Here is a 13,235-nt window from a genome sequence, read left to right on the forward strand (position 1 = left end):
CCAGGCACAGAGTGTAGGTGCAGCCCTGACCACACTGAGAGCAGCTCCCTTGATGAGGGTAGAGGGGCTGGAGTGTTGTCCTGTACATGGCTTTCCTTCCAGCTTCTACTGCCCCTAGGGGCCCTCCTCCCAGGAGCAGGTGCTCAGATGACCTCTAGTGCCCATGGAGGGCAGGGTAAAGGAGGAACCAGTGCCACTCATCCCATGTTTCTGCCACCTCTCTGGGACCTCAAGGTTTCCTCTCAAGCAATGAGGGGTGCACAACTTGAGTCCCTGTATACAGGTGACAGGGGAAGTGTCCATCTTCCATGCTGTGGGTGAGCACTGGGTATGGAGTGCTGAGAGAGGACGGGCCCAGTCCTCTAGCTCTGACACTGTTTTCCTGAGTCCCCTTGTCAGCCCTCATGGATAAGAGCCACCTGCTTTCAGGAAAAGGAGACACACAGACAGGGTGCCCCAGAAAAGAGCTGTGTCACCAAGGGCTAGGATGCCTCATCTCTAGGCCACAATCGGATATTGCTTAACTTTTGGCTTCAGTTTAATTTATTGAACATAAGAGGGAGAATCACTGCAGAAACTCCCCATGCTGCGTTGGGGTAAGGATGACCGGCATTGACTCAGGTCAGAGGAGTGGCCCTCACTGTATAGGGGGCACAGGGATTTGCCTGAAGTCACATCACAGAACTAGCTGGGGTGATATTCTGACTCCTCAGCCCCCAATCTGCTTTTCCACTTGCTGAATGCACAGTGGCTGCAGCAGCTGTCACTTGGCCTCTGCGGAGGTTAGCTGAGGGCTATGTCAGATCACCAGGATCAGGTGACAGCTGCATCCCCCTTTCAGGCTAGGGAGGGAGTCACTTGAGGATTTATTCTTGGTGGGCTAGATGTGAAATGCTACAGCCCATCCCTCCAAACAACCCCTTTTGCTTCCTCACCTGGAGGCACTTCTGGCTCCCCCACTTCATGGCTCGGTGCCTCCGCTGTGCTTTCTCACCTCTTCTGTGCATATGGGAGCAAACCCAGGTCAAGTGGTGCCTAGCAGGTAGAAAGACCCAGGCACAGCCAGCTTATTATGAGCCAAACTGCAACATGAGAACACATTTAATGTAACATGCAGCTGTGGCCTGGCCTTGGGCTCCTCCCCACACTCCAAGAATGCTATTTAGAGACCCTCTTCTCCATATCCTCAGTCACTTCGGGGTGCAGAAAGTAGCTGGCCATGCGTTCCACGTCACCCAGCGTCAGATTGCTCAGGGACCTCTCGTAATCCTTCTGTAGGTGTTCCAGGACCCTGCTGGCGTCTGCTGCACTTAAGTGGTGGGCCAAGACTTTAGAGATCAGCTGCCAGACGTGCGGGGGTGGGGAGTTAGCCAGTCTCCGGGCAGTGGCTTCTTCCAGTAACACCTTTTCCAGAAGGTGACCACTAGATTGAGCTTGGAATTGGGCCTGATGCTATATTCTGACAATCATTTCCCATCAGGGCCTTGCCCTTGAACAGTAGCCGCGGCTGGCGCACGGGGACATTCAGCTTTGAGATCAGCAGCTTCAGCGTGGATACCAACTCCTCCTCCCTCACTTGCAGGCTGCACTCGCGTCCGCCGAGCGCTTTCACCAGCAGCCGGTGGTCGGCCACACCCTAATCGCCCCAGCCGCCGCCTGCGCACGCGCGGGAACCGCTGTCCCCTCACCCACACCAAGCAGCAACAGGAGGCTCTGTTAACTGCTTTTTTTTTTTGGTTTTTGGCCGGGGCTAGGTTTGAACCCGCCACCTCCAGCATATGGGACCAGCACCCTACTCCTTGAGCCACAGGCGCCGCCCTCTGTTACTGCTTTTAAACGCCATTGTACTGAAGGTTCTTAAAAGGGTAGTTAGGAAATGAAAAGAAATAAAAAGATTTCAGATTAAAAAGAAAGATGTAAAACTATGTATTTTCAGATGATATGATCTTGTATACCTAAAATCTTAAGGAATCAACAAAAAAAAATTCTTGGAGCTAATAAATGAGTTCAGCAAAGTCTGAGGATACAAAATCAACACCCAACAATCAGTTGTGTTCCTATACACTATCAATGAATGACCCAAAAATAAAATTAAAAAAAATAATTCTCTTTATAACAATCCCAAGAAATACAAAATATTTAGGCATAAATTTAACAAAAGAATTGCAATACTTATACATCAAAAACTACAAATCATCATTAAAAGAAATTACAGACCTAAAAATATGGAAAAGATATCCAGTTTGATAGATCAGACTCATTATTGTTAAAATGATAAATTCTGCCCAAAGAATTTACACATTTGATGTAATCCCTATCAAAATCACATATATCCTTTTTGCAGAAATTGACAAGCTTATCCTAAAATTCACATGTAAATGCAAGGGAATTGGACTAGCCAAAACAATCTTGTAAAAGAATAAGGTTGGAAGATTCACGCTTCTTTGTCTTATTTTACTTTACTTTCATTTTATTTTTTTGTAGAGACAAGGTCTTGCTCTGTTGCCTGGGATAGAGTGCAATGGTGTTATGATAGCTCATTGCAATAATCACACTTCTAGTCTTAAGTGATCCTCCTGCCTCAGCCTCCTGAGTAGCTGGGACTATAGGCACCCATCACTATGCAAGGCTAATTTTTCTATTATTAGTAGAGATGGGTCTTGCTCTTGCTCAGGCTGGTCTCAAGTTCCAAACCTCAAGCGATCCTCCCACCACAGCCTTCCAAAGTGCTGGGATTATAGGCATGAGCCATCAGCCGTCACTTCTAATTTTAGAACTTACTATGAAACTATAATCAAGAGTGGCATAGACATATAGACCAATGAATGAAGAGGCCAGAAATAAGCCAATACATCTAAGATCAGCTGATTTTCAACAGAGATGTCAAGACAACTAAATGGGTGAAAGAATAGTCTTTTTAACAAATGATTTTAGGATAATTGGATATCCACATGCAAAAGAAATGACTTTTGAACCCTACTTCATATGATATATAAAAATTAACCCTACATGTAAAAGCTAAAACTATAAAACTCCTAGAAGAAAACACAGGAGTAAATCTTTAGGTGATAGTTTCTTAGACAGGAATTTTTGTGTGTTTTTTAAAAGATGGTCATCTTATCACCCAGGCTGGAGGATAGTGTCTGGATCATACCTTTCACGGCATCCTTGAAGTCCTGGGATCAAGGGATCCTCCCACCTCAACCTCTCAAGGAGCTGGGTTTACAGGCACAAACCACTATGTGACAGATGGCACATAAACCACAAGTAACCAAAGGAAAACACAGAAACTAAAATATTTTGTCTTGTAAAATGATACCATCAAGAAAATGAAAAGAGGCTCTGCACCCGTAGCACAGCGGTTATGGTGCCAGCCACATGCACCGAGGCTGGCAGGTTCAAACCTGGCCTGGGCTGGCTAAACAATGACAACTGCAACAACAACAACAAAATAGCTGGGCATTGTGGCAGGTGCCTGTAGTTCAGCTACTTGGGAGGCTGAGGCAAGAGAATCGCTTAAGCCTAAGAGTTTGAGGTTGCTGTGAGCTGTGATGCCATAGCACTCTCCCAAGGGCAACATAGTGAGACTCTATCTCAAAAAGAAAAAAAAAAGGGAGAAGACACCTCACAGAAGTGGAGAAAATATTTGCTAATCGAATTTGACAAGTCCAGAACGCAAAACAGAAAAAAAAAACAAAACTGTAAAAGTTCAATGATAAAAAGACAAATAATAGAAAATGGGCAAAGAATTTGAATAGACATTTTCTAAGAAGGTATACTAGTGTTCAATAAGCTCATGAAAAAATGCTCACCATCATTAGCGATTAAGGAAATGAAAATCAAAATCATGAGATGCTATTTTACACTCACTAGAATAGCTGTAATAAAAAAAGACAAGCAAAAGCAAGTGTTGGCCAGGCTCCTGAAAACTGGAACCCTCCTACACTTCTGGTGAAAACGTAAAGTGGTATAGTGGCTATGGAGAAAAGTTTGACATTTCCTCAAAAGTCAAATACAGAATTTCTGTATGGCCTGACAATTCCTGGGAATGCCTAAATCACATAGGTAGCTATCCAAGAGACTTGAAAACATGTTCATAGGAAAACTTGTACATGAATGTTTATAGTCATATTATTCGCAACAAGTCAAAAAGTAGAAACAATCCAAATATCCATCAACTGATGAACAAAATGTGGCATATTTATACAATGGAATATTATCTGTCCATACAAAGTAACATTACAACATGGATGAACCTTGAAAACATTATACTGAGTGAAAGAAAACAGACATGAAAGGCATTTTGTGTTACAGAATATTATGATTTCATTTAAATGAAATGTCCACAATAAGCCGATCTTTACAGACAGAAAATATAGTAGTGGTTACCAAGAACTTGGGAAAGAGTTAATGGGGAGTGACTGCTAAGAATTCTGCTTTGGCATGATAAAAATGACCAGAATTATACAGTAGTGGGATGGTTGTACAACCTTGCAAATACACTGAAAAGCATTGAATTGTATATTCTAAATGGGTACATTTTTTTTCTTTTTTAAACTTTATTCAAATTAATGAGGGTACAATATTTAGGTTACATTGTTCTCTCTTCCAGGGTAAACTTCCATTTATAGAAGAGCCCCTTACCCAGGGGGCATGTTATATACCCTCACAGCTGCACATTGAGATCCCCTCCCATGCCCTCTCTCCTTTTGCCATTCTTCCTCCCCTCTACCCCCAAACTAGATTGTGTTTTATTGTTCTTATGATCATGTAATTGTTTATATATTGATTTCATATTAATATGGAGCACATTGGATATTTATTTTTCCATTCTTGTGATATTTTATTAAGAAGAATGTATTTCAACTCCATCCAGGTAAATGTAAAAGATGTAAAGTCTCCATCTTTTTAATGGCTGAATAATATTCCATGGTATACATATACCACAGTTTGTTGATCCATTCATGGATTAATGGGCACTTAGTTTGTTTCCCTGACTTGGCAATTATGAATTGAGATGCAATAAACATTCTAGTGCAATTATCTTTGTGAAATGATTTTTGTTCTTCTGGATAGATACCTAGTAATGGAATTGCGGGGTCAAATTGAAGGTCTACTTTTAGATCTTTGAGGATTCTCCATACTTTTCTCCATTAAGGCTGTATTGGTTTGCAATACCACCAGCAGTGTAGAAGTGTTCCCTTCTCTCCACATCTGTGCCAGTGTCTGGTGTTTTGGGACTTTATAATGTGGGCTAATCTTGCTGGGGTTAGGTGTTATCTTAGAGTGGTTTTGGTACGCATTTCTCTGATGATTAAAGATGAGCAGTTTTTCATGTTTTTTGGCTATTCATCTGTCATCCTTAGAGAATTTTCTGTTCAAATCTCTTGCCCATTTATATAGAGGGTTGTTTGCACTTTTCTACTTACTTTCTTTCTTAGAGACAGAGTCTCACTTTGTCACCCTTGGTAGAGTGCCATGATGTCACACCTCACAGCAACCTCCAACTCCTGGGCTTAGGCTCTTGTTTCAACCTCCTGAGTAGCTGGGAACAGGCACCCACCACAATGCCCAGCTATTTTTTTGTTGCAGTTTGGCTGGGGCTGTGTATTTTTTTGTTGTAGTTTTGGCTAGGTATATGGGGCCTGCGCCCTACTCTCTGAACCATAGGCGCCACCCAGTTTGCACTTTTCTTACTGAGTTCTCTGTGATTCTAGTTATCAGGCCTTTGCCAGATTCATAACCCGCAAAACTCTTCTCCCATTTTGAGGGCTGTTTGCTCTGTTTGTGGTACTCTTAGCTGTGCAAAAGCTTTTTAGCTTGATCAAGTCCCAGTTATTTATTTTTTTGGTGTTGCTGCAATTGCTGGGGGTGGTGGGGGGGCCTCCTCATAAAGTTTTTCTCAGGCCAATATCTTCAAGTGTTTTCAAAATGGGTAAATTTTATGTTATGTGTATTTTATATGTTTCCAAAAGGGAATACCAAAAAAAAGGAAAGAAGGATGCAGTGCACATATACTATTGCTTTCATTTACATAGAATGATTTTGCTAGGACATGCAAAGATGTGGTAATACTGATTACTTCTAGGGAAGACAGGAATGGGCAAGAGGTTTTCATTGTTACACATGTTTATTCCTTTTGAATTTTGTACCATATAAATGTAATATCTATTTTCAAATATAAAAACTGAGCAGATAATAATAGTAACAATTACTGTATGCTTATTATATGCCAGGTACTGTTCTAAATGCTTTATATTCATTTAATCTTCATAATAACATTCTTTTGTCCTATTTTTATCTCATGTGTAATGTGGGAAAATAATGGTACTTGCCTTATAGAATTGATAAGGATATAGAGAATGTATTTTAAGCGCAGAGAAAGTAAACAATAAATGGTAGCTATAATAACATTTGCTAATTGACTCTGTGGGCACTAGGTGATGGAGTAATAAAGTATAAACAAAAATCAGTGGGAAGATCATACTCTATGGAAGAAAAACCATCAAACAGACAAAAGCCTAAGATGGCAGCTCCAAATAGAGAGGAGAAAAAGGAAGGAAGCTAGAGTCATATACATTCTGGCAACTTCACAATTTCATGGGAATGCCCAAATCACATAACAAAGGAGAAATGGATTCCCCCAACCCTATGTACCCCTGAAAAGACAAACCCATTAACAAATCTGTGTCTAAAGACAACACCAAAGCACATGGCACTGCCCGCTTTTGTACACAGCTATGATTTAACAATAAAAAAACAAACAAACAAAAAAAAAACAACCCCTTCTATTAGGTATTGGTTTTCCATTTGCTAATGGATCCTGCCTTATAAAAGAATCAGTTCATCTCAAAGCTTCTAACCCAGGGTTTGAACCCGGAGTTCTAACTTTTGTTACAGGTGTGCTAATGACTGTCAAAGAGTTAAACAAACAAAAAAAAGATTTAAGTGGCATGCTTCAGAAACATAGGCTTTTATTCTGATAAAGATATAGATAGCAGTGACTGTAAAAGACTAGTATATTTAATATGTACACTATATAGTATCTTAAAGAGGAGAATTTGGGGCATTTCCTTTCCTTGTGTTATCTACAATGAGAGAAGCATGCTCCCTTCAGATTATTACTCTTTTAACACATATATTCTTGAGTTTCTTCTGTATCCTTGACATCAGCCACTCTGTCAAATCCTGAAAGGAGGAAGATAAAGACTATCACAAACACAAGGAATGCCCAGAGCAATTATAAATTTAACTAGTGGCCCTACGGAAGGAGGAGATCTGAAGGGCTCGGAAGAAAAGCAGTATTTTCTTTCCTCTTTTTTCTTGCCTTCCTCTTACCATTTACCTCCACAGACATTACACTGTGACTTTTAAGGCTTTCTCCCCTTAGTGACCATCCAGCTACTCCAAGGAAACAATTCAGTTAAGTTGAGACCAACGATGAACCTTCTACACCTGAGGGTTATACTTGCGGAAACAAAGGGCCCAGAAAGGCAGAACTGCTGTTTAATAATATAAGAGATTCCTGTCTGTCTAGGCAGTAGGGTCCGGCACTAGGGAAAGGACTATACTTAAAGATTAAGACTAATTCTTTTTATCTGTGTGTCACATTTTACTTTAGAGGTGCAGCCTTTAAACTGCTCATGAGTAAGAATCTGAGACTGCTCTTTTTTTTTTTTTTCTGAGATAAGGTCTCTGTCACTCTGGGTAGAGTGCAGTAGCATCATTGTAGCTTACTGTAACATCAAACTCCTGGGCTCAAGTGATCCTCCTGCCTCAGCCTCCCGAGTAGCTGGGACTACAGGCACGTGCCACTATACTTAGCTAATTTTTCTATTTTTTTGTGAAGGTGGGGTCTTGCTCTTGCTCAGGCTGATGTGGAACTCCTGAGCTCAAGTGACCCTCCTGCCTTGGTCTCCCAAAGTGATAGGATTACAAGTGTGAGCCACCATGCCCAGCTGAGACTATTCTTTATGTCTCTTACACAAGAGTTCCAAGAAGGAATGCTTACTCTCCATTCCTAAATTTCCTTCATAAGAGTTGTTTTCCTCCAGTAATTCTTCCTCTAGCCAAATCCTGGTCAAGTGGTTTTCAAAAGGTCTGATGATGTTAGTGAAGTACATGGATTCCCTCTTTCCACATCTCATTACAGACGCCTTAAGCTCAGAGACCCACTGATGATAGACAGGGCAGGTCACACATCGAGAAAAGAACTCCTTAAAGTACTGAAAAGAAAAGAGGGTTCATTAGATCTGGGATTAGTACTTTCTTCCCTTAACACTCCACTTCATCAGAACTTACCACAGTCTCCACTCAGCACATTCACTCAGGCATTAGGGGAACAGGAAGGAGTTATTGATGGCAAAGTAGATCTGGGAAACTGGTTTTAGGGTACAGAGGAATTGAAATATGTCTTTTTTTTTCAAGTTCAGATCTGTTTGTTTTAAAATGTTTTATTTTTAATTATTATGGCTACATAATAGTTTTATATATTCAGGAGGCATACAATATGTAATAATCAAATCTTGGGGTATATATCACCTCTACCGCATAAGTCACAGAGTAGGTCCATTGAGAAGGGACAAATGTTAACATTTCAATGTTAACAGGTAGTAGCTGTGCAAAAGAAGAAAGTTCAGAAACCAAGACCTGACCATCACCTACAAGGGCAAGAATATCAGAATAACTGCAGATCTCTCTGATGAAACCTTTCAAGCTAGAAGAGGATGTTCATTGACTTTGAATCTCCTAAAACAAAATAACTTTAAACCCAGGATCCTGTACCCAGCTAAACTGAGTTTCATTTATGATGGAGAAATTAAATACTTCAATGACAATCACGTGTTGAAGAAATTTGCCATAACTAAACCAGCTCTCCAGGATATTCTCAGACCTATCCTCCATAAAGACCAGCGTAATCTCCACCACAAAAGTAAACCCACCCAGAAAATTTTGATCAAATTCCAACTTCTACAGTTGCAAAAGGATTAAAAATGTCCACTGGACTCTCGAAAGGCTTATCAATATTCTCAATTAATGTGAATGGTTTAAATTGTCCTCTAAAGAAGCACAGGTTGGCTGAATGGATACAAAAACTTAAGCCGGATATCTGCTGCATACAAGAATTGCATCTTACATTAAAAGACAAATATAGACGCAAGGTAAAGGGATGGTCATCTATACTCCAGGCAAATGGAAAGCAGAAAAAAGCAGACGTTGCAATCCTATTCGCAGACGCAATAGGCTTTAAACCAACCGAAATAAGGAAGGATAAGGATGGACACTTCATATTTGTTAAAGGTAATACTCAATATGATGAGATTTCAATTATTAATATTTATGCACCCAACCAGAATGCACGAATTTATAAGAGAAACTCTAACAGACGTGAGCAACTTTATTTCCTCCAGTTCCATAGTAGTTGGAGATTTTAACACCCCTGTAGCAGTGCTGGATAGATCCTCCAAAAAGAAGCTAAACAAAGAAATTTTAGATTTAAACTTAACCATTCAACATCTGGACTTAACAGACATCTACAGAACATTTCATCCCAACAAAAATGAATACACATTCCTCTCATCAGCCGATGGAACATACTCCAAAATCGACCACATCCTAGGCCACAAATCTAACTTCAGAAAATTAAAAAAAATAGAGATTATTCCTTGCATCTTCTCAGATCATCATGGAACAAAAGTCGAACTGAATAACAACAGGAACCTGCATACCCATACAAAAACATGAAAGCTAAACAACCTTATGCTGAAGGATAGATGGGTTATAGACTAGATTAAAAAGGAAATCACCAAATTTTTGGAACAAAACAACAATCAAGGCATGAATTACCAGAACCTCTGGGATACTGCAAAGGCAGTCCTAAGAGGGAAATTTATAGCACTGCAAGCCTTCCTCAAGAAAACAGAAAGAGAGGAAGTTAATAACTTAATGGGACATCTCAAGCAACTGGAGAAGGAAGAACAGTCCAACCCCAAACCCAGCAGAAGAAAAGAAATAACCAAAATCGGAGCAGAATTAAATTAAATTGAAAACAAAAGAATTATACAACAGATCAATAAATCCAAAAGTTGGTTTTTTGGATTTAGATCAATAAAATAGATAAACCTTTGGCCAACCTAACCAGGAAAAAAAGAGTAAAATCTCTAATTTCATCAAGCAGAAATAGTAATGATGAAATAACAACAGACCCCTCAGAAATTCAAAAAATCCTTAATGAATACTACAAGAAATTCTACTCTCGGAAATATGAAAATCTGAAAGAAATAGACCAATACCTGGAAGTACACCACCTACCAAGACTTAGCCAGAATGAAGTGGAAATGTCAAAGAGGCCTATATCAAGTTCCGAAATAGCATCGACTGTACAAAATCTCCCTAAAAAGAAAAGCCCAGGACCAGATGGCTTTACGTCAGAATTCTACCAAACCTTTAAAGAACTAGTACCTATATTACTAAACCTCTTCCAAAATATAGAAAAAGAAGGAATATTACCCAACATATTCTATGAAGCAAATATCTATCACCTTGATCCCCAAACCAGGGAAAGACCCAACAAGAAAAGAAAATTATAGACCAATATCACTAATGAATATTGATGCTAAAATACTGAATAAGATCCTAACAAACAGAATCCAACAACACATCAAAAAAATTATACACCACGACCAAGTAGGATTTATCCCAGGGACTCAAGGCTGGTTCAATATACGTAAATCTATAAATGTAATTCAGCACATAAACAAACTAAAAAATAAGGACCATCATTCTTTCAATTGATGCAGAAAAAGCTTTTGATAATATTCAGCATCCCTTCATGATCAGAACATTTAAGAAAATTGGTATAGAAGGGACATTTCTTAAACTAATAGAGGCCATCTACAGCAAACTCACAGCCAATATCGTATTGAATGGAGTTAAACTGAAATCATTTCCACTTAGATCAGGAACCAGGCAAGGTTGCCCATTGTCTCCATTGCTCTTTAACATTGTAAGGGAAGTTTTAGCCATTGCAATTAGGGAAGAAAAGGCGATCAAGGGTATCCACATAGGGTCAGAAGAGATCAAACGTTCACTCTTCGTAGATGATATGATCGTATATCTGGAAAACACTAGGGATTCTCCTACAAAACTTTTAGAAGTGATCAAGGAATACAGCAATGTCTCAGGCTACAAAATCAACACCCATAAATCTGTAGTCTTTATATATACCAACAATAACCAAGCCGAAAAAACAGTCAAGGACTCTATTCCTTTAACAGTAGTGTCAAAGAAAATGAAATATTTGGGAGTATACCTAACAAAGGACGTGAAAGATCTCTACAAAGAGAACTATGAAACTTTAAGAAAAGAAACAGCTGAAGATGTTAACAAATGCAAAAACATACCATGCTCATGGCTGGGAAGAATCAACATTGTTAAAATGTCTATACTACCCAAAACAATATATAATTTTAATGAAATTCCTATTAAAGCTCCATTGTCATACTTTAAAGATCTTGAAAAAATAATACTTTGTTTTATATGGAATCAGAAAAAACCTTGAATAGCCAAAACATTACTCAGCAATAAAAACACAGCAGGAGGAATCACGCTACCAGACCTGAGACTGTACTATAAATTGATAGTGATCAAAACAGCATGGTATTGGCACAAAAACAGAGAAGTAGATGTCTGGAACAGAATAGAGAACCAAGAGATGAATCCAGCTACTTACCGTTATTTGATCTTTGACAAGCCAATGAAAAACATTCAGTGGGGAAAAGATTCCCTATTTAACAAATGGTGCTGGGTGAACTGGCTGGCAACCTGTAGAAGATTGAAACTGGACCCACACCTTTCACCATTAACTAACATAGACTCTCACTGGATAAAAGATTTAAACTTAAGACATGAAACTATAAAAATACTTGAAGAAAGTGCAGGGAAAACTCTTGAAGGAATAGGCCTGGGTGAGTATTTTATGAGGAGGACTCCCCAGGCAATTGAAGCAGTATCAAAAATACACTACTGGGACCTGATCAAACTAAAAAGCTTCTGCACAGCCAAGAACATAGTAAGTAAAGCAAGAAGACAGCCCTCAGAATGGGAGAAAATATTTGGTTATACCTCCGATAAAGGTCTAATAACCAGAATCCACAGAGAACTTAAACTTATTAGTAAGAAAAGAACACCCTGTGTTCTCAGGGTGGGCAAGGGACTTGAAAAGAAACTTCTCTAAAGAAGACAGATGCACGATCTACAAACACATGAAAAAAAGCTCATCATCCTTAATCATCAGAGAAATGCAAATCAAAAGTTCTTTGAGATATCACCTAACCCCAGTAAGAGTAGCCCACATAACAAAATCCCAAAACCAGAGATGTTGGCGTGGATGTGGAGAAAAGGGCGCACTTCTACACTGCTGATGGGAATGCCCACTAATACGTTCCTTCTGGAAGGATGTTTGGAGAATACTTAGAGACCTAAAAATAGACCTGCCATTCGATCCTATAATTTCTTTACTAGGTTCATACCCAGAAGACCAAAAATCACAATATAACAAAGACATCTGTACCAGAATGTTTATTGCAGCCCAATTCATAATTGCTAAGTCATGGAAGAAGCCCAAGTGTCCATCGACCCACGAATGGACTAGCAAATTGTGGTATATGTATACCATGGAATATTATGCAGCCTTAAAGAAATATGGAGACTTTACCTCTTTCATGTTTACATGGATGGAGCTGGAACATATTCTTCTTAGCAAAGTATCTCAGGAATGGAAGAAAAAGTATCCAATGTACTCAGCCCTACTATGAAGCTAAATTATAGCTTTCACATGAAGGCTATAACCCAACTATAGAACAAGACTATGAGGAAAGGGCCAAGGAAGGTTAAGGGAGTGGGGAGGTTAGGGTGGATGGAGGGTAATGGGTAGGGCCACACCTATGGTGCATCTTAGAATGGGTACAGGTGAAACTTACTAAAGGCAGAATACAAATGTCTACATACAATAACTAAGAAAATGCCATGAAGCTACAGGCTATGTTGAACAGTTTGATGAGAATATTTCAGATTGTATATGAAACCAGCACATTGTACCCCTTGATTGCACTAATGTATACAGTTATGATTTAACAATAAAAGGAAAAAAAAAAAAAAGAAACCAAGACCTGATCTAGAGGTTTGAATATTTGGTAGGGTATAAGCAGTAGTTGGAAACTTTCTGGGTGGAGAAA

At 39.4% G+C, this 13,235-nt stretch overlaps 1 protein-coding gene and 1 pseudogene across 2 annotated transcripts in view; both read right to left on the minus strand.

The window, feature by feature from the left end:
* Positions 1–1,074: 1,074 nt before the first annotated feature.
* LOC128594664 (ubiquitin-like protein 4A) lies at positions 1,075–3,818 on the minus strand (annotated as a pseudogene).
* Positions 3,819–4,153: 335 nt separating this feature from the next.
* Positions 4,154–13,235, minus strand: part of LOC128594214 (adenylate cyclase type 10-like) — a 50,732-nt gene continuing 41,650 nt past the window's right edge. For both annotated transcript variants that reach the window (XM_053602814.1, XM_053602813.1), the window contains 2 exons: positions 8,012–8,225; positions 4,154–7,188 (listed from right to left, as the gene is read on the minus strand). In XM_053602814.1, coding sequence (XP_053458789.1) covers positions 7,130–7,188; positions 8,012–8,225 — 273 coding nt within the window. In that variant the 3' untranslated portion in view covers positions 4,154–7,129. The remainder of the gene's footprint in view (positions 7,189–8,011; positions 8,226–13,235) is intronic.

The sequence above is a fragment of the Nycticebus coucang genome, chromosome 9 (assembly GCF_027406575.1).
Source record: "Nycticebus coucang isolate mNycCou1 chromosome 9, mNycCou1.pri, whole genome shotgun sequence".
NCBI classification, from domain to species: domain Eukaryota; kingdom Metazoa; phylum Chordata; class Mammalia; order Primates; family Lorisidae; genus Nycticebus; species Nycticebus coucang.